At 40.9% G+C, this 22,653-nt stretch overlaps 1 protein-coding gene and 1 pseudogene across 2 annotated transcripts in view; one reads left to right on the forward strand and one right to left on the reverse strand.

Annotated features, from left to right (window-relative positions):
- The window catches only part of TMEM236 (transmembrane protein 236), a 41,948-nt gene extending 28,107 nt beyond the window's left edge, over window positions 1-13,841 (reverse strand). Inside the window, exons 1-3 of one of the 2 annotated variants that reach the window (XM_059184019.1) lie at window positions 13,221-13,841; window positions 12,433-12,541; window positions 7,439-8,579 (exon numbers count right to left, since the gene is read on the reverse strand). In XM_059184019.1, coding sequence (XP_059040002.1) covers window positions 7,439-7,695 — 257 coding nt within the window. In that variant the 5' untranslated portion in view covers window positions 7,696-8,579; window positions 12,433-12,541; window positions 13,221-13,841. Of the gene's footprint in view, window positions 1-7,438; window positions 8,856-12,432; window positions 12,542-13,220 lie in introns of those variants that run through there. The other variant, XM_059184020.1, reaches the window with a different exon arrangement.
- Window positions 3,915-4,047, forward strand: LOC131839945 (U4 spliceosomal RNA; annotated as a pseudogene).
- Window positions 13,842-22,653: the final 8,812 nt, after the last annotated feature.

Here is a 22,653-nt window from a genome sequence, read left to right on the forward strand (position 1 = left end):
CCTATCTCTTTGAGTCCAAGTTCCCTTCCTTGTCTTTCAAGACTCCCCACAATCTTCCATTAACTTCCCTCCTCCTTGACACTAACCCCACGGAGCTCATACTACAAGCCGAGTTCTGCACTCATCCATTCACCCATTCATCTAAACTATTGTTAGATATGTGAACTACACTGTTCCTGGCATGAAAAACCACATAAGACACACTGACTGTATGGCACTTACAGGTTCCTGGAAGTTGCCTAAGCACAAGATAAGGTAACTGCAATAAAAGCCAGTTTTTCGAGAAGTCACACCCTCAGTGATGAATGTGACACAGTTGTAGTTGAAGTCAATACATCACACCAATAGCTGAAGTTGACGGCTGAATCCATAGGATATCCGATTATCATTGAGATCATCTGAACATTAACAAGTCAGCTATCGTCCCAAGGAAATATCCAAAAGGGCAAAAGGTCTAGAAATGACAGAGCAAGGACACCTTGCTGTACCCCACAGAAGACTTAGCAGACTGTACCCCACAGAAGATAAAACCTGTACCCCACAGAAGACTTAGCAGACTGCCACGGGGTATGCTTGCGATGGCAGAGTGAGGTAGGTACCTTCAAATATTTGAAAAACTTTAATATACACACTTTCCTCTGAAGTCACTCAGAGGAATGTCAACCCTGGAGACACAGTTTTGGGAATCATCATCATATAAGGGGGAGTTTATGTTATGAGCCAATGAGAACACTTGCAAAGCAATAAAAAGGGGAAATTATGGGGTGCATTTGGGTGACTCAGTCCGTTAAGCATCCAACTCTTGACCTCAGCTCAGGTCTTGATCTCAAGGTCATGAGTTCATGCCCCACACTGGGCTCCAGCTAGACATGGAGTCTACTTAAAAAGAAAGGGGGGGCGGAAATCTAGATAATCAGGCATAGGAATTGGGTAGAGCTCCTGGCCATGGCCAAATTCACTGGCATATCAAGGGGGGGTAGAGGACATGAAGTCTACAAAGAAGATAGGGAGGAACTTTCATGGTGGCAGATTTTTATTTTCTTAGATAGAAATAAGGAAGGCCATCCTCAGAATCAGAGACACAAAAACTAGTGAATTCCCCTTGAAATCAGACGTCCATTGTCTATCTGTATTGTGAGAAATAGTGTGGTAGAACTCTAAGGTGCCTTCTAGCTTTAGGATTCGGTGGTATAATATCAATACCACTGTACAAGCAAGGGGGAGATTCCATTTTTAAGGGGCAGGAATGGTGTGCAGAAAACATTTTTTAAAAATTTATTATTATTATTACTTTTTAATAAACATATAATGTATTTTCATCCCCAGGGGTACAGGTCTGTGAATCGCCAGGTTTACACACTTCACAGCACTCACCATAGCACATACCCTCCCCAATGTCCATAACCCCACCACCCTCTTCCAACCCCCTCCCCCCAGCAACCCTCAGTTTGTTTTGTGAGATGAAGAGTCACTTATGGTTTGTCTCCCTCCCGATCCCATCTTGTTTCATTTATTCTCCTCCTACCCCCCCAAACCCCCCACGTTGCATCTCCACTTCCTCATATCAGGGAGATCATATGATAGTTGTCTTTCTCCGATTGACTTATTTCACTAAGCATGATACGCTCTAGTTCCATCCATGTCGTCGCAAATGGCAAGATTTCCTTTCCTTTGATGGCTGCATAGAACTACCCTAGGACCCAGCAATTACACTCCTGGGCATTTACCTTAAAGATACAAACGTAGTGATCCGAAGGGGCACGTGCACCCGAATGTTTATAGCAGCAACGTCCACAATAGCCAAACTGTGGAAAGAACCTAGATGTCCATCAACAGATGAACGCAGAAAACATTTTTAAAGGAGATTTTTATTCTGTGAACAGAGACTGTAAAGGAGTGGGATGGTGGGGAGAAGCAGCGAAGGACCAGGAAGCAGCTGGTGAAGTTGAGGAGTCCCAGCATTCGCTGATAAAGTGTTCTTCGTGCTTCCTTGAACAAAACAACCGAGACAAATACTGATACTGGATTTGAACATAGGTAAATTTGGGGAACTATGTCCATTGTATGATGGCCCTCGAAGTTAGTGCCTAACTGGGGTGAGGTTAACAGTCATGGAGAACAAAGAGGTGGTGCAAGAGAGATCAAAGAGGAAGAATTGATGGAATCTGGTAACTTATTTCAAAAGGTGGGAGAGAAAAGCAAAAGTAAGTATATTCCCAATTTACTGGATATGGTGGGGCAAGGAAGAAAAAGCCTATAGTCAAATGTCACACAATTATTGCTAATCAACAGAAAATGGACAGACCCACTGATAAAAGGAGGAGTGCTCTGCAAAGAAGTAAATTAAGCACCAGTGCTTAGTTCATGGTAACTTACTGATGGCCTTCCCAGGTCTGAAAAGAGCAAGCTCTACTTCCTTCCATTCATCCAGCCTGTCTAGCAGTGCCCAGGTGTTACCACCACTGTGCACATGACTTGTGTGTGCCACTGTGGTAGGAAGGTAGTAAGAAGTAGGTCCTTACTTAAATTAGTAAGGTAGTAAGGTCCTCAAGAGACCGGGCTCTGGAGTCAAACCACCCTGTGGTCAGTTTTGGTTCCACAGCTCACTGGCTATGTGGTCTTATAATTTCTGTGCCCCAATTTCCTCACTTGGAAGAAGAACACTCTAAGTGTTCTTACATAAAAAGGTCAGAGAATTAACTAAGATAATATAGGCCATGCGTTTACCACTATGCTTGGTACATAGTGCTCCAACTGAGCAGCTTTCAATAAGTACTTCCCTTATTTTACTACGACTATAACTACTACTACTATTACTACCACTGTCTTAAACAAATCAACAGCAAATCATGTCTGATAGGTTAAGGACTTAAGCAAAGTAAAATGTAGTCCAAAATGTTGGCACGTTTCAAACATGGCACCTCCCGGAATTCATGACATGTCATGATCCAAGGTAATTGTACTCTGACAGACTGAGAGAATTCCTGAAATGAATCCCTGGGTCCCAAGGCATTCTGGGAATCCCCACAAGTCCTCCATTATTATCGTATTGCCAGGTACCCTCTCCACTGAGATATGCTCCAGTTGCAGACCAGCTTTGTAGCTCAATGGTTTCACACATTCGCTGACAGCCCAGGAAAGGATTTCTCTTATTTACTGGGATATACAATTTGGTGTGTACATAAACAGCTTTTCCTCATTCCTCAAACCATCTCCCTAGTCCATTATGAATTATGACAGGCATCCTGAAAAAGGAACACTCATTCTAAAGAGAATAAGGAAGTGTTTCACAAGAGTAAAGGAAAGAGCACTGGATTAAAGTTCAGACTCTACTGTTGATTTAGTGTGGATGTCTTAAGATCTCTGGCATTGTTTCCTCCCTTACAAAATAGGAATTATATCTACTCGGTCAACTTCACAACACTGGCATGCAGGTCAAGTGAAAAAACAAAACATAGAAGCACTGTATAAGTGCCAAATACTTTATAAGATATTCATGATATCACTATATGGACCATCATTTTTCCTCAAAGGATGAAAGAGACCTACAAGATTTTCCAAATTTGAAGAACATCACTTATAGCATATAATTTTCTTCATCATCACTATTTTTTAAATCACTTTTACCACTTCTCAGAGCTATTCTGGGGATTAAACAAGATCACATTTTTGTTTATTTATTTATTTATTCATTTTGGTATTTTTAATTAGAGAGAGAGAGTGCATGGGGTGGGAAGGGGCAGAGGGAGAAAGAGAGAACCTTAAGCAGGCTCCATGCTCAGCACAAAGCCCAACACTGGGCTCAATCTCACAACCCTGAGATCACGATCTGAGCCTAAATCAAGAGTTAGACACATACCCAAGGAAGCCACCCAGGTGCCCCTAAACAAGATCATGTTTTAAATGGAAACACTAGCTTTGTGCAGTGGCAGTATCGTAGTCAATGAGGTTTATCTGAGACGCGATTATTGCTAATTAAATGGAAATACTAATCAGCCTGAGGTAATAACAATAATATTTATAGAATCCGTACTACGTGCCAGGCATTATGCTTGGGATTTTATATGCCTAATCTTATTCAGTTTCTTAAAACAGCACTTCAAATGAAAAAGCTCAGTTGTCCCTGTTATGCTCATGAGAAAATTAAGATTCAAAGGACTTAAATAACTCACACAAATCCTCACAGTCAATGTCAAAGCTGAGATTTGGGGTGCCTGGGTGGCTCAGTTGCTAAGCATCTGCCTTTGGCTCAGGTCATGATCTCAGTGTCCTGGGATTGAGCCCTACATGAGGCTTCCTGAATGGTGGGAAGCCTGCTTCTCCCTCTCCCCCTGCTTGTGTTCCTGCTCTCGTTGTCTCTCTGTCAAATAAATAAATAAAATCTTAAGAAAAAAAAAAAAAAAAGCTGAGATTTGAACTCAGGTCTGTTCCTCTCAGCTATATGGCCAGGGCACATTCCTCATTCTCTCCTGAATACCAGCTTCATGGGGCTAATAATGGCATTGTGAACCTACAAGGACATCCTTAAATAGGACAACCATCTATCTGTAAATACTAAGGACCTATAAGATTTTGTGTAAATAACTATTTAAGCATTCTTCATTAGTCATTATTTCAATTCCTACCTTCTATAATACCAATTATTTTTGCATCATCTTTATCTAGCAATTAGGATAAACACTCTGCCTGACTACATATATTAAAATACCCATATACATAAGTTTGAGAATCATATATAATATCCAAATACACATTTTTGGATGTACTATATCTTAATGACACCAAAAGAGTTGTGTTGATTTTGAAATACACTTGGCATTCAAAGACAGAAAAAAAAATAAAGGAGAAGTTACACAAGATAAAGGAAAGAGCACAGATTTAGGCCAATCTGGGCTTATAAATCCCAGCTCCATCACTTACAAATTTTTTGACCTGACAAAGTCTATCTCTTATTAGAGTTTCTATTTCTTTATCTTTAAAATGAGAATACTAGCACATACCCCACCTGGCTGTCAAAAAACTTTAATTTAATAGTACAGAATGTGTAAAGTTTCTAGGATAGAGCTAGGTAACTTTTCTCTTCTATGCCAGTAAGAGGTAGCAATATGACAGTGTTCACAAATGAAGCCATGAGGAAATAGTTTCATAGTTGCAGTAAAACTAAATAACCTATCGTATACCTGTTTAGAACACCTGCACCCAGCCACACCTACAAAGAAAATGAAAGACCAGAAAAGTATTTCCCCAAAGAATTCATGGAAAGTGTAACTGTGACACAGCCCAAGACTCATTAGCACAAGGAGAGTACGTGGACCAGATTTGTAAAGCAAAATGTGTACTGGGGAGTAGAAATGTAAAGCTACTCTCTTCCTTACCCTCAACTTACCCCAGCAGATTGGGACCTTGTCATTCAAAGACACAGTTAGGAGAGTGGTTAGAAGTACCGATCATGGGTCGTCTGGGTGGCTCAGTTGCTTAAGCGACTGCCCTCCGCTTCTGTCATGATCCCGAATTCCCAGGATCGAGTCCCGCACTGGGCTCCCTGCTCGGCAGGAAGTCTGCTTCTCCCTCTGACCTCTCTCCTCTCGTCCTCACCTCTCTCATTCTCTCTCCTCTCTCTCAAATAAGTTAAAAAAAAAAAAAAAACTTAAAAAAAAAAAAAAGAAGTAGCGATTACGGAGTCAGATGGATGGAGGTCCAAAGTCTGGTCCTCTCACTCATTAGTTAAATGACCAGGGAAGTTGCATAACCTCTCTAATCATAAATTTCCTCTTGGGAATAGCGATGATAAACTCAGGAAAATATCTACTTATAAGGTAGTATAGAAGAAAATGAAATTCACATATAAATCTCTCAGCAAATACGTGATGAGTAAAGAAGCACTTATAACTTAATGATGATGATGGTAACTGATATGGAAGGTTTGCTGCCTGAATGATACTGAGAACCTACAGTCCTAGGGATTTGAGTCATTATAAAAAAACGAAACAAAACAAAAATCAAGGAGTGCTTTTCTGGGCTAGAGTAAACCAATGGTTTCTAGAGTCATTTGGATAGTCCATCCTTCCCTCAAAACTCCCAGCCCAGCCAGGAGTCCTGGACAGTCAAAGTTACTCCTAGATGGTGTAAGAAGTAAAGGACCCAGCTCAGCTCCATAGATAATTCTGAAACTTTGGGTCAAGGTTTGGAAAATCCCTAAACCCCATTGATAAACACAGTGTCAACCAAATGGTTTATTTCCAGAAACACTTCAACATATTTGCCCTCAGGGAAATGAAAGTCCCACATCTAAAATTGGCACCCAGAGATCCCTTGTGAACTCAACACGTCAGTCCTCCCCTTCTGCACCCTCCCAATACAATTAGATGGTTGTCTCTATGATTTTTACATTTCTGCCCTTGTTAAAATTCCCAGGGGCTTGCTTTCAAATATGTTGATGTTGTTTGGCTTTAAAATAAAAGATCAGTATTAGGGCCCCTGGGTGGCTCAGTCAATTAAGCCTCTGCCTTTGGCTCAGGTCATGATCCCAGGGTCCTGGGATCGAGCTGGCACAAGCTCCCTGCTCAGCAGAGGGGCCTGCTTTTCCCTCAGCCTACCCCTGCCCCTGCTGTGTTCTCCTGCTCTCTGTCAAATAAATAAACAAAATCTTTAAAATAAATAAATAAAATATAAGTATGAAAGAAGGTTTAACTAAGCAAAGAAAACAAAGAAATCTCAGATGAGTAAAAATCAGATCTGAAGATCTAAAGGGAAAAAATATTAGTATCAGAGATTATTCGCACTTTATTGATACAGGTGATACGGTCATCAAATTACTGTTGAACCAACATTAGATCTTAATTTATTTAAAACATTTCTATACTGTTACTGTGGCAGTTCCCCCCCCCCCCACCAGACACACACCAGGGAAAAAGGATTTACTGACATAGTAAAGTATTATTTTTTTAAAAATCTAAGTAAAGAGACCAGTTGCTTAAAAATCTCAGTTGATTAAGGGTCAAAGGATGATTTCTTTAGACCTGCAAAACAACGTAATATAAATATTTCTAAATAGACAATACTCTGTTTCACACAAAAGTAAAATTCTACACTAGAATCTCTCAATTATGATTTCTATAAATTCACTGTGATAACTTTATGCAGTTCAGTGTACAGAGGAATTAGGTCCAACATTTGTATATCATGGACTCATGCTAACCGCAAACTTAGGAACACATAAATGCATTGCTATCAGTCAGAAAAATGTCCCTATTTTTTTTTAAAGGAAGATACCATATTATCAACATATCTATAGAAGCGGTGCTAATTCCTCTTCACTGATCATAACACGCGTACGTTATGTACATTTGTGCTACGCGAACATCCTTACCTGTAGTACCTGAGACAGTGTGTTTGAAAGCATCACAGAGATTCCCTGCTTTAGAACCATTTTACTCACCATCCTTTAATTTTTTTGTAAAGGCGATGCTTCTTGTATAAGAGAACTTTAACGGGAACCCATACCAGTAGAGTCACAGAAGCCACATAGGCAATGGAACAGGAAACAATCAGCCAATAATGCGTTTTCCCAGGGCTACCCGCTTTCTTTTGATAGGCAGTGGCAAACTGTTCCACGATCACCAGCGTGGGAGTGACGAAAGCAACAAACTCAAGAAGCTCAAAAATCAGGAGCTTGATGAGTCTTCCAGAAGCCATCCTGAGAAGGGCTAGCTGCTGATGATCAAACACTCCCCCTTCGGTTGTGAGTGGCGTATGGACACTGATACTGAGCGAGGATCCAGTTCCTTGTCCTGAAATCACTAATCAGTGACTTTTATTCTTTTATTGACCCTCATATGGTTCAATGATCTTCCAACTTGCTGAGCGAGGTCTCTTAAAGAAACAGAACAGTGGTGGAGATGATGACTTAATGTGTTTGCACGTCCATTATTCAAAGTCAAATGGATTTCTGAATATGCTTTGCAGCGCTGGTAAAAAGCAGATCTTTCAGTGTAGCTTGGATTGCCAACTTGAGCACACACACAAAAATTATGGAATACTTAACATTTGTTAAGTGGAACCATCAGAATCATATAATTTTAGAGTTAAAGGAGAAGAAGAACTGTAATGTGATCCTTGATTTTTTATCTAAGCAAATCCAGGCAAAAAGAGATACCCCAAACCGGGGTCCTCATCAAGGAAAAGTACCCCTTGTTTTTCTTCAAAGTGTTCAGAAAGGGAGTTTGGATTCACACTGCCAGCCTCCTAACCAGATTTCTTCCTAGTACCTGAACTATCTGTTCTTGCACATTAATTGTTATGTAACCCAGATTAATATTTTTATTTTGCTGGTGAGGGAACCGACATGTGTTAGAAACCTGTTTTCAGGATTGACGTCTTAAGAGCTGTCCATATTTAGTCCGAAAGCATATCAAATATTTAAAAGACAACAACTGTCTCCATGAATAGCCTTCTTTCAAAAACTACTTGGGAGCACCTCCAAATGAGCACTTCACCTTTGCTAGATGCTGGAGTGTGAAGGTGAAAGGACAGAAGATTTCTGCCCTAAAGATGCTCAAAGTCCAACAGACAAAACACACCTGGGAACGAGAAAAATCACTGAGGTCAGAAGTACAGCCCAAGTGCTATGGTAACACAGAGGAGAATTTCCTCTTCGGGCTGTGGGAAGGGGAGGGAAAGATGAGGAGGACAGATGGCAGGTTTTGGGGTGTCAGTAACATTCCAGACACACACACAAAAAGCCCGGAGGCTAGAGCGGTTATGAGAGTCTGATGTCCCGTGGCAGGAAGTAAGGACAGGTGATGTTAGAAGACGTGGCTGGGGTCAGAATGTCAATGATCCATGAAGGATCTGGGTGTGGGTGCGGGGTGGGGTGGGGTGGTGTCTGTGTGTGTGTGTGTGTGTGTGTGAGGCAGGCAGTGATAAAGCAATGTTTTCTGGACAGAAGAGCCACTTCCTTGATCATTTGGAAAGGGTGGCGAGTGCTGGTGTGCAGGATGGACAGAAGCGGTGTTAACCGGGAGGTGGGGAAGCCAGTGGGGAGCCCCAGAGCCACCTGGGCAGTGGGGAGAGCCTTGGCTGCAACGGATGAAGCAAGAGTGCTGAGGGGAGCACTGATTCTGATCCCTTCCACACACTGGCTTCCTTCGATGGCTTCCCCTGTGCCTCCCGGCAGACTGAGGCACGCCATTATTTCTCTGGGTTCCTCTCTCCCCAGGCAGGCCCTTTGCAGAAGGGGCCCTGTGCCGCCTAGCTCCCCAATGCCCCTAGGATTCTGATAGCAGCTCTGAGGATTGCCTCCTCCTGCCCGCCCACTGCAACGCAGTCAGTCAGCTGCTTCCTCAAGCTAGCTATTTTATTTGAACTTGAACTTGCAATCTGCTGATGTTTTGCGGAAGTCCTCTCAAACAAGAGCTGGAAGACTGGTACAGAGAACATGAGAGGACAGGGTAGAAAGACCATGTGAGCACCATTTCTGTCATCAACTATTTTTTTTTAAAGATTTTATTTATTTATTTGACAGACAGAGATCACAAGTAGGCAGAGAGGCAGGCAGAGAGAGAGGAAGGGAAGCAGGCTCCCTCCTGAGCAGAGAGCCCGATGCGGGGCTCAATCCCAGGACCCTGGGGTCATGACCTGAGCCGAAGGCAGAGACTTTAACCCACTGAGCCACCCCAGTGCCCCACCAACTATTTTTAATACCATATAATTGTCACTGATTCTCCATGTCATCCCTGACAAAACTTTATATTTAAGAGAAACTGGATACAAACTAGATTCTAACCTCCTAGCCCTCTGTCTTGAGTCATCAGTGGTATGATGTGTTATGATTTCTTCTAGAAATTTTGTGTATTAATAGGAATTGTGACCTGGGCATTTGAAGACAATTGTTGAATAAAATTGCCTGGAACGAAGTAAAAGGATTCTGGGCTAGGTCTTTAATTCCATTTTAAATACTCATTTTATTTTTTTATTTTCATGTGTGGGAATTTAAAAATGGCACTCATTTTATATTTCTCACATCTAATTTCCCTCCAGTTTCTTAAAATTTATTTAAGATTTTATTTATTTATTTGACAGAGAGAGAGAGTTCACAAGTAGTCAGAAAGGCAGGCAGAGAGAGGGGAAAGCAGGCTCCCTGCTAAGCAGAGAACCCGACATGGGTCTCAATCCCAGGACCCTGAGATCATGACCTGAACTGATGGCAGAGGCTTAACCCACTGAGCTACCTAGGCACCCTTCCTTCTAGTTTCTAATGTCTCTTCACCTTTACCTTCAAAGACAGAGTTCGTGCAGAATTCTCTACAGCACGGAAAGCTCTGATAACTAGTCGTGCTGTCTGAACAGGAAGGAGGTAGTGATGCTCGCTCGCTACCCACAATAAGCCTACCTCCTGTAAACAAAAGAGCACCTGTGTTAGCATAGCTTATGAACATTTTCTACGAGTGGATCGTGGTGAGAGACACAGTTCTTCCTCACTTATGTCCCAGTTAGGGATATGTCACCAATGCACTGGTAAGACCTGAGAACACTGATGGACTGAGCTGGGCATGTCAGGGCTGTGAAGGGCTCTCCCGGGCACAGTCCTCCACACCCCTCTCCAGCCACATCTGGATGAACAGGCCCTGGTTCACAGAATGCCCCTCTGTAAACTGGGCCAGGTGCTCCAGCTTAGAAATCTGAACCAAGAAACACAGGGAGAATTTGGTAAGTGGAATTGCAGGAGGCCATGATCTGGAGTCCAGATTAAAGTGACCCAAACTCTACGTGTGGGCACCCCCCCCCACCCTGGCATGTTGGGACACTCAGCACCTATTTGCTGAGTGAAGGAGGGAACGAATAGAAGCCAAGTGGTGAGGGGACAGAAGAGTTAGCACAGAAGCCAATGCAGAGAGTGAGAAGATTGGAACAGAGATCAATAGCGAGAGGCAACCAAAAGGCTTACAAAATGGGCTCTTCGGTCTCGGCAACCAAAAGGGCTTGAGTACAAGAAAGGAGTATGTTTAGGAGCAGGAGCCAAAGAGTATACAAAAGCAAGATGTAAGATGATTCAGAAGAAAAGAATGAAAAAAAATCAAAGTAGAGTTGATCAGAGAGGGCTTCTTGAAGGAGGTGAATTTCGGCCAAATTGATTTTTCTACTGACTCACAGCAATATCCATATGTAACTTTCTCTGTGCCATATAAAGACAATTTCTTTGAAAATTAGTCCTAAGACTGTTCATAATATAGAGAGTTAGGAGAGGGGTAGGAGAGAGTAGTCAACTGTAGATGCTATGTATAACAATGCGAATGGCACAATCTCATTTTTGTCTTAAAATATCATCGCTGGGGGCGCCTGGGTGGCTCAGTGGGTTAAAGCCTCTGCCTTCGGCTCAGGTCATGATCCCAGGGTCCTGGAATCGAGCCCCGCATCGGGCTCTCTGCTCAGCAGGGAGCCTGCTACTCTTCCTCTCTCTCTCTCTGCCTGCCTCTCTGCCTACTTATGGTCTCTGCCTGTCAAATAAATAAATAAATAAATCTTAAAAAAATATATCATCGCTGTGGATTGAAGCATAAATTAAAAATCCAGAAATACACTCCTCAAACTAAGAGTGCTGCCCCTGGGGAATGGGTGAGGCGGGGTGGAGGAGTTTTCACTCTCAATTTATTAATATTGGCATAGCTGCAATATTTCACTAGCATAAAAACTTGAAAGTAATTACAGATTAGTAACAATCAATTAAACAAAGCAATTCTGGCTTAATAAGAACTTTATGCTCTATTTTTTGAAATCTTTCCTCCACCTGTTTGTTGTCCCTAACTTCTCAGCAAAAGCAACATAAATGAATTGCAATTCCACTTATGCCTTAAATGGCAGCACTAAAGAGCAATGAAATAGCCAAGAGGCAAGCAGAAAGATGGGGAGAGCCTTGAATAACTTGGCCGGCTAGGCAGTGGGGACAGAATTTTATTGTTTATTCCTGATCGCACATGAAAGGAAGCATAGCCTTCCTCCTGCAGGCCCCACTCTAAGAGTTTCCTCCTCTCTGAAACCCTTCCTTACTCTCCTTCTCCAAACAGAAGGAAGCATGTCCTCCTTTGAGTCAGAACACCTGAATCCTTCTGGATCCGTCCACGCTTGTACTGTAGCACTTGTCTCCCTATATAGTTTGGGCACTGGCTCCCCTACAAAAGCTCCCTTTCCCCAGGGAAGCTCCCTGAAGGCAGAGAACACTCGCTTTCATCTTTGTACGGTCGTATCTCAGCATGGTGCCTACCACGTAATGGGCCCTTGAAAGATCTCTGGAAGGAATGGATGGAGATGAAGAGTAAGAGAAGTGGTGGGCAGTAGGGGGAATGTGCCAAGCTTTGATAATGGCTGACTCCTCTTTTATTCCAAGAGAATCCTCGTTCTCACACTGACCTTTCAGAAGGAGAAATCACGTATTACCTGTCCCAATACAATCTGACCACTCAGCCCATGAGCTTCAATTTTTTTGTGTGGTCCCAATTACAGCCTCCAGGACTCCTTTCTGCACAGCCATGGCTCTGTAAGGTCTCTAAGAAGAGAGAAAACAAAGCCCCTGGGGAATGCAGTTTCTTCACCTCAAGATGCATGTTAGGAAAAGACCATGCTTCTTATTTATTTATTTATTTATTTATTTGACAGAGAGAGATCACAAGTAGGCAGAGAGGCAGGCAGAGAGAGAGAGGAGGGGAAGCAGGCTTCCCGCTGAGCAGAGAGCGGGAAGTGGGGCTCGAGCCCAGGACCCTGGGATCATGACCTAAGCCGAAGGCAAAGGCTTTAACCCACTGAGCCACCCAGGCGCCCCAAGACCATGCTTCTTTACAAGCATTCACAAAGACTTAGGTCCCAGTGTTACAATATCTTTCCCACCTTTTCTAATCTGTATGTCCTCCAAAATGCATATCCCATAATGGATTTGAACCATTAACAAAGGAGGCTGGAGAGGACTGGCTGCTAATTGTCTGGACTAAGACATAGCCTCCAATTACTTAAGAGTCCTCAGCTCTTCTAAGGGATCTAAAATAGTCTAAAATTTCCCTAACAGATTGGGAGGCAGGGTAGGTTCCTTCACCAGGGATAGAGAACAAGTTAGCCTGGCAAAGAAAAGAATGCCATTACAGCAACATTAAGCTCCTGGGAGGAAACAATGCTGGACCCCTCACTTGGAGACAAAGACAAAAGGAGATGAGAGAGGGTTTGAAATCACCTACCCTTCCGCTGAGACCAGTTTATGCCAATCCTGATTCTTTCCCTTCTAAGTCCCCTGACGATTCCGCCAGGCAACTGCAGGGCCAGTAACTGGAAGGACACGCAGGGGGACATTTTCATACCCCCCAATTCTTGACTTGGATTCATCCAAGACCAATTCAAAGAACTCTGCCCCTTACTCTGCCCTTTAATGCTGGGTATAACAACTTCCTGGTAGGAAACAGATCTGGTTTTCTGGAGCTGGGTCTGTGGTGGAAAGACTGAGTCTTGTGGTTAGAACTCACTTCCACGTAGGAATGTTGATGCAGTGTTTTTTATTTTAGTAAGCAGAAGATATCATGCTGTCCGGGGTAACACCTGTTCTCCACACTTCCAACTGTCACTTCCTTCCTGCAGGCAGGAAGTCAAAAATTCAAAGTCTCTTAAATTGTTAGTAAGATCATTTGTAATCTCAAGGCTTGTTCATTGTTTTCAGTGTAGGGTCTGTGAAACAAAATGTACAGACAGCCAGGAATGTTCCGGCATATCTGGGGTTTGTTTCCTGTGATCATATGGTGTTGATGTGCAGAAAGGCAGGAGCTGGGGGCAATGAAATTGCTCTACAGATCAGGCTGCATCTGTGGAGAGCCTCAGGAAGAGATTGGATCTAATTACTGATTATTTGTAATTTCCAAAGAGTATTTCCAAAATACAATACCAATCCTCATAAGCAGGTGTCATCAAACAAATCACATGAAGTGAATTCAGTTAAGATTATATCACCAACGGATTGTGCCCCTTTTTGTAATGTTATGCTATCACAGTCCAAACGATGTTCAATTTTTATTACGGGAAAAAAGGACAATTAAATCTCCTTGACTATTAAATAAATAACTTTGTAAGAGCAAGGACAATAGCACATTTGCTTATACAACCCTTTTAATATCTGGTGTTTACTTAGTGATGCTATTCTTGAAATTAACAAAATTTAGAGGCTGTCCTTACTTCTGTAAAAATAATAATGCTCCCCTGAAATATTTTTTCTATTAAAGATGTCCAGATCTCAAACATTGAAAGACAGAAAGAAAGATGATTTAAGATTTCCCATTACACAAACTGTGTGTAGTGGCATACAAATGAGAGATAATCATTAAAAATAGACTATTAAAGAAAAGAGGAAGTTACTTCATTCTGTACAGTGATTCTCAGATTTTATATTTTAAGAGACTACAACAGTCTGAGTTAGCTTTTCAATATTCCAAAGTTAATAAATTAAAGCAAATAAATAAATCCTATTTAAATGTAGATGCAGCCCTAATTAATTACTGTATATTCATCCCAAAGTTCATGAAAATGATTTAATCTGTATTTCTCAAATCTTCACTGCTAAGGACTTGGTAAGTTTGTAGCTCTCCAATTATTCCTTACTTAAGATAAAATAACTTGAAAACATGGGGGGTGCCTGGGTGGCTCAGTGGGTTCAAGCCTCTGCCTTTGGCTCAGGTCATGATCTCAGGGTCGTGGGATCGAGCCCCACATCAGGCTCTCTGCTCCGTGGCGAGCCTGCTTCCCCTTCTCTCTGCCTGCCTCTCTGCCTACTTGTGATGGCTCTCTCTCTGTCAAATAAATAAAATCTTAAGAAAAAAATAACTTGAAAACGGTATTAGTGGACACGGCCAGATCTTTGTGAAGTCCACAGAAATGACAACTCTTCAGTTATTTTGTTTAATGCAGATCAGAGAAAATTTCCAATTGGAATGCCTAAATGCAGTGCTCCCCCACTCCACTGGGTGGAGCAAGTTTTGTTTTGTTTTAATCACAGATTTTTAAGTCCGTATTTTTAATGATATTATGGATTTGGAATTTTCTAACCTAAATTACTCCTTTAAAAATTTAGACTATAAAGGCATACAAGTTTTAGGTCTTCTTGTACTATGTATATTTGGCCCACTTAGTTCCAAAAACATTAATAAGTAAGTTTGCTTATCTCTTCTCTGTCCAAAGCCACCAGTGGCTTCCCACATCGTTTTGAGTAAAAGTCTATGGTTTTGCCAGAATTTTCAAGGGTTTCCAGAATCTTCCCCACCCACCTTTCAGTCTAACTTAATTTCCCACTACTCTCCCTCTTGCTGTTCTCTTCGATGTTCTCCAAACGTGCCAGACATAGAGGTTCCACCCATCATGAAGACTTTGTCCTTGCTGTTCCCTCCTCCAAGACATCCAAAGAGCCAACTACCTCCTTTTCTTTAGGTCCTTATGTGAATGACACGTCAACTGTGATACTGCTTATCTAAAATGTCAACACACCCCCTTCCTTAATTTCCTGATCTTTCCCCTCCTTTATTTTTCCTCTTATTTACTTTACAATATAATGTTTATTTGACTTTCTTATTATATTGTCTGCTCTCTCACCTGGAATGTGAGTTTCTTTAGGGCAGAAACTTTTACCAGTTTTGATCTCTGTTATATACTCAAAACTAGACTAGTGCTTGGCACATAGTAAAATCTCAATAAATATTTGTTGACTGAGTGACAGAATTAATTCACAAATGAACTGAGTGGACCCTCAATGCTAGCTTTTGTGCTAATGCCAGCATACGAAGATGACCAAGACACAGTCTCTGTCCTTATAAGCTTACAGTCTAATTAAACAGACAGACATTTCCACAAGTAATTTCAATAGAAGCACAATGAGAGATGGACATCCAAGTCACTGGAAGCATAGAGGAGAGCAACATGGAGGTTCAGGTAAAGCTTCCTGAAAACAAAAAAAAAAAAAAAAAAGAAAGAAAGAAAGAAAGAAAGAAAAGAAAATAGGCACATTTTCTGTGCTCAGGAAGCTAGTCTAGCTACAGAAATACAATACTCAAAAAAAGCAAAAGGGAAATTTAAAACTATCTGGAGACAAATGAAGACGAAAACACAATATACCAAGACTTAAGGGATATAACAACAACAACAAAAAATACTTGGAGTTTACAGTGATAAGAAAGATCTCCAACATGCAATCTAAATTTATATCTCAAGTAACTAGAAAAAGAACAAATTAAACCCAAAGTTAGTAGAAGGATGGAAATAATAAAGGTCAGAGAAGAAATAGATAAAATAAAGAATTGAGGAATACAAAAATAAACAAAACCAAGGTTTTTTTTAAAAAGATTTTTATTCATTTATTTGACAGAGAGACTCAGTGAGAGAGGGAACACAAACAGGGGAAGTGGGAGCGGGAGAAGCAGGCTTCCTGCAGAGCAGGGAGCCTGATGCAGGGCTTGATCCTAAGTCTCTAGGATCATGACCTAAGCTGAAGCAGCCACTTAATGACTGAGCCACCCAGGCGCCCCTAAGACCAAGTAAGAAAAAAAGAGAGAAGACTCAAATAAATAAAATCAGAAATGAAGGATGAGACATTACCACTGATGCCACAGAAACAAAGATATCATAAGAAACTAATAAGAACAATTACATGATGAAAAGTTAGACAACTTAGACGAAATGGGTAAATTTTTAGAAACAAAACCTACGAATAAACCAAGATGAAACAGAAAGGGGCATGTGTCCAACTCTTGATTTTGGCTGAGGTCATGATCTTAGGATCAGGGAATTGAGCCCTGCATCTGGCTCTGTGCTAGGCATGGAGCCTGCCTAAGGATCTCTTTCTCCCTCTCCCTCTGCCGCCTTCTTTACGCACACACATGCATGCATTCTCCCCCTCTCTCTTGAAAAAAAAAAAAAAGAAAGAAAGAAAGAAAAGGAAACAGAAAGACTAAACAGATCAATAATAAATACTGAGTAATAAATACTGAGATTGATCAATAATCAGGAACCTCCTGGGGAAAAAAAAAAAAAAAAAGCCCAGGGTCTGTGTCTTCATAGGTGAGTTCTATCAAACATTTGAAAATAATTAATAGTAATCCTTAAACTCTTCCAAAAAAGAGAGGGAACACTTCCAAATTCATTTTATAGGCCAGCAATCACCCTCATATAAACACCAGATAAGGGCGCCTGGGTGGCTCAGTGGGTTAAGCCGCTGCCTTCGGCTCAGGTCATGATCTCAGGGTCCTGGGATCGAGGCCCGCATCAGGCTCTCTGCTCAGCAGGGAGCCTGCTTCCCTCTCTCTCTCTCTGCCTGCCTCTCCATCTACTTGTGATTTCTCTTTGTCAAATAAATAAATAAAATCTTAAAAAAAAAAAAAAAAAAAACACCAGATAAGAAAACTACACTTGTAGTTTTCACTACTTGTGATTTTCTTGAAAAATCACAAGAAAACTACAGGCCAATATATTTGGTGAACATGGATATAAAAATCCTCAACAAATTACCAGCAAACCTAACTCAGCACATTAAAAATATCACATACCACAGACAAATGAAGATGTGGTCCATATAAACAATGGGATATTACTCAGCCATCAGAAAAGATGAATACCCATTTTTTGTATCAACATAGACGGGACTGGAGGAGATTATGCTGAGTGAAATAAGTCAAGCAGAGAGAGTCAATTATCATATAGTTTCACGTCTTTGTGGAACATAAGGAATATCATGGAGGACATTAGGAGAAGGGAAAAATTAAGGGGAAGAAATCAGAGTGGGAGATGACTCACGAGAAACTAGGGACTCTGGGAAACAAATGGAGAGTTTTAGAATGGAGGGGAGCAGGGGACAGGTGAGCCTGCTGATGGGTAGTAAGGAGGACTGCATGGAGCACTGGGTGTTATGCGCAAATAATGAATCATGGAGCACTACACCAAAAACTAATGATGCACTGTATGGTGACTAATATAGCACAATAAAAAAAATTTTTAAAATTTTTAAAAAGCAATAAAAAACGAGAATTTAAAAAAAAGTATCACATGGGGCGCCTGGGTGGCTCAGTGGGTTAAGCCGCTGCCTTCGGCTCAGGTCATGATCTCAGGGTCCTGGGATCGAGTCCCGCATCGGGCTCTCTGCTCGGCAGGGAGCCTGCTTCCTCCTCTCTCTCTCTGCCTGCCTCTCCATCTACTTGTGATTTCTCTCTGTCAAATAAATAAATAAAATCTTAAAAAAAAAAAAAAAGTATCACATACCATAACCAAGTGAGACTTATCCCTGAAATGCAAGAATGAGTCACCATACACAGATCACCCAATGTGACACATCACATTAACAGAATGAAAGACAAAAAACAATCACATGATCATTTAAATAAGTGTAAAAAAATTATTTGACAAAATTCACTACCTTTTCATGATACTCTCAAAAAAAAAAGTATAGGAGTAACTTGCTTCAATTCAATAAAAGCCATAAACGAAAAGCCCAAAGCTCCCATCACACTTAAAATCTTTGCCCCTAAAATCTGGAACACAACAACACCTGTTATGATGGCTATTATTCCACACAGAGCCCCAAAAGAGTATTGTTGGTAATGAGGATGTGGAGAAATTGGAACATTTGTATACTGTTAGGAGGGATGTATAATGGTATACCCATTATAGAAAATATTATTGAGGTTCTTCAAAATATTAAAAATACAACCATCATATGATTAGGCAATCCCACTTCTGGGTGACTAGATCTTGAAGAAATATCTGCACTCCCACATTCATTGCAGCATTACTCACAACAGTCAAGTTGTGCAAATAACCCAGGTGTTCATTAACAGAAGAATGGATACAGCAATTACATACAATGAAATATTATTCAGTGCTTTAAAAAAAAAAAAAAAGAAGGAAATCCTACTATCTGCTGCACATGGGTGGAAGACACGCTAAGTGAAATAAGTCAATCACAGAAGGACAAATAATGAATGCTTCCTCTTCCATGAAGCATCAAAACAATCAATTGTAGAGGAAAGTTCAGAGGAAAATGGCGGAGGCAGAGGATCCTGAGGTCACTTCGTTTCATGGACACACAGAGATAACAGCTACATCTGTACAATTAAAGCTGACAAAACAAAAAAACCAAAAAACCCCAAACCCCCCAAAGACTGGCAGAATAGAACTTCCACAGTTAATCTTAGAGAGGACACGTGTGAAAGAGTGGGAGGAGGAGAGATGGGGATGAGAACCACAGCCCTGGTGAAACTGACCACAGATGGAAGGGAATCCACAAGCAAGAAGAGAAAGATTCCCACCCCACACGACACACCCTGCGGCACTGGGGGCCTGCACTGAGAAGACAAGTCCTAGTAACACTTAATTTGAAAACCTGTGAAGCTTAAATTCTTGAGCTTTTAGAATCACTGAAGCTTAATTCCAGGCACTTTAAAAAACCAGTGGGTTTTGCCCAGGGAGAGCTGGAAAGCAAGAGGAAACTGAGACCCTGCCCTCAAAGAGCCAACATAATAAATAACCCTGAGGAGACAGAAGTTTGAAAAGTGCCTGTGGTATTACATAAAGTAGATTCATTTACTAATCTCAGAACATGCTCTATAGGGGAAGAGATTTTCAGAAGACTTCTCTAAGAATAAAAGTGCTGGTTGGTGCCATTTCTCTTCTTTACCCTCAACCTAGATAGTCACACATTTGTGGGAACCAATGTAAACATTCTCCACCTATCTTGTTGGCACTGCATGCCCTGCCCTCACATTCCCCTGTGCTCTTGCCTTATCCAACCTGCGCATTTTAGCAGATAACCCTCCAAAGCAGCTCCTAACCTTGCCACACCCTATAAGCAGCCTCAGTAGAGACTAGTGCCACTCCAAAGTGATTCCTGCCCTAGAAAGAGGTGGGAGATAACCCCACACACCAGTGTGCCTGTAATACCAGCAAGTGAAAACTTCCAGCTGGCTGTGCAGGGAGAGAGCCCTGCTATTCAGTGCATATGGCTAGTATGCTAGTCAGCTAGTCTGTGTGCTGACATCACCCACCTACAAGCCCATGGTGACCTCAGAAAGGCCCTCAACAATGCAGGAACCAAATCCTGCCCAGTGTACTGAAGGTAGGCGGGGGGGGGGGGGGGTCATTGCAGCTGACTGGACTGAAGCAAACAAGATTCAGCCCTAACAGTAGAAAGTGTGCAACCCACAGAGGAGACACATCTGGAATTCCTGGTTCTGGTGCCCAAAGGGCACTGTGCTACAAGGACCTCTTCTACACATGGCAACTATTTTCAAGACCAGGAGATGTATCTAATCTTCCTAATACACAGAAACAGAGAGTAAGAAAAAATGAGGAATGTGTCTCAATTGAAAGAACAGGTCAAATAACAGCAAAAGAGCTAAATAAAATGGAGGTATCAATACGTGAAAAATAACTAAAAGTGATGATCATAAAGATACCCACTGGACTTGACAAAAGGGTGGAGAATCTCAGTGAGACCTTCAACAAAGAGAGAGAAAATACAAAGAGGAACGGTTCAGAGATGAAGAACTCAGTAACAGAAATAAAACATACACTAGAGGGAATCAACAGCAGATTGGAGGATTCAGAAGGGGCTAGCAATCTGGAAGTCAGAGTAGTGGAAAGCAACCAAGCTGAACAGTAAAAAGAACAAAGAGTTTAAAAGACAGACAGACAGACTAGGTTAAAGGAACTCAGTGATATCATCAAGTATTATGCAATGACATTACAGAGATCCCAGAAGAAGAAAGAGCAAGGTAGCAAAAAAGTTTTCTGAAGAAAATTAGCTGAAATTAGCTGATAAATAGCTGAAACTTTCCCTGGTCTGGAGAAAGATGGACATCCAGATTCCAGGAAGCACAAAAAAATCCTAATAAAATTAACTGAAGGAAGTCTGATTTGTCCCTCTCCCTCTGTCCCACCCTCTCTGGTTGTGCTCTCTCTCAAATAAATAAATAAATGAATAATTTTTTAGGGCACCTGGGTGGCTCAGTGGGTTAAGCCGCTGGCTTCGGCTCAGGTCATGATCTCAGGGTCCTGGGATCAAGTCCCGCGTCGGGCTCTCTGCTCAGCAGGGAGCCTGCTTCCTCCTCTCTCTCTCTCTCTGCCTGCCTCTCTGCCTACTAGTGATCTCTCTCTGTCAAATAAATAAATAAAATCTTAAAAAAAAATTTTTTTTTAAAGAAGGAAAGTAAAGGGATGGAAAAACGTATACCATGTAAATGATAGCAAAATAAAAACATAAAAAATGGGAAGCAATACTTACATCAGACAAAACAGACTTTTAAAAAAAAGATTGTGGTGAGAGACAAAAATGGAACATTTCATAATAAAGGGAACAATCCAACAAGAGGATATAACTATTGTAAATATCTATGCACCCAACAGAAGAGTACCTAAATACATAAAACAATTATTAACAGACATAAAGGGAATAATTGACAGTAATACAATAACAGGGTAGAGCATACTGATGGAAAATCAACAAGGAAACAAGGGCTTATAATGACACAGTAGACCAGATGGACCTAACAGATATATATGGAAGCCCCGCCAAAAACAACAGAATACATTCTTTTCAAATGCACATGGAATGTTCTCCAAGATAGATCACATATCAAACCAGGAAAAAAAGTCTCAATACATTCTACAAGACTGAAATCATATCAGGCATCTTTTCTAACCACAGTGGTACAAAAGTGGAAATCAATTACAAGAAAAAAATTGAAATAACAGAAATATGTGGAAGATGAAAAACAACAACCAAAAACCTATGCTACTAAAAAAATGAATGAATCAATGAAGAAATCAAAAAGGCAATAAAAAATACATAAAGACAAATAAAAATGAAAAAACAATGGTCCAAAATCTTTGGGATGCAGCAAAAGCAGTCCTGAGAGGAAAGTTTATAGCAATACAGGCCTACCTCCCTCAAGAAACAAGAAAAATCTCAAACAACCTAACCTTATACCTAATGGAGCTAGAAAAAGAAGAACAAAGCCCAAAGCCAGCAGAAGGAAGGAAATAACAAAGATTAGAGCAGAAATAAATGAAACAGAGACCAAGAAAAGCAATAAAAGAGATCAATGAAACCAGGAGCTGGTTTTTGAAGATATCAATAAACCTTTAGCCAGACTCACTAGAGAAAAAGAGAGAATTCAAATAAATAAAATCAGAAATGAGTGAGAAATAACCATACCACAGAAATACAAAGAATTATAAGAGAATATTATGAAGAATTATATGTCCACAAATCAGATGTGTAAGAATTGAATAAATTCCTAGAAACATACAATCTTCCAAAACTGAATCAGGAAGAAATAGAAAATTTGAACAAACTGATTACTAGCAATGAGTTTGAATCAGTAATCAAAAAATTCTGAACAAACAAAAGTCCAGGCCAGATGGCTTCAGGGGTGAATTCTATCAACCATTTTAAAAAGAGGTAATACCTATTCTTTTCAAACCATCTCCCACCCCTGCCAAAAAACAGAAGAGTTAGGAAAACCTCCAAAGTCATTCTATGAGGTTAGCATTACCCTGATATCAAAACAATATTAAGAAAAAAAAACAGATGAAGATGCTACCAAAAAAAGAGAAGTGCAGGCCAATCTCTCTGATGAACATAGATGCAAA

The sequence above is a fragment of the Mustela lutreola genome, chromosome 8 (genome assembly GCF_030435805.1).
Source record: "Mustela lutreola isolate mMusLut2 chromosome 8, mMusLut2.pri, whole genome shotgun sequence".
In the NCBI taxonomy this organism is placed as follows: domain Eukaryota; kingdom Metazoa; phylum Chordata; class Mammalia; order Carnivora; family Mustelidae; genus Mustela; species Mustela lutreola.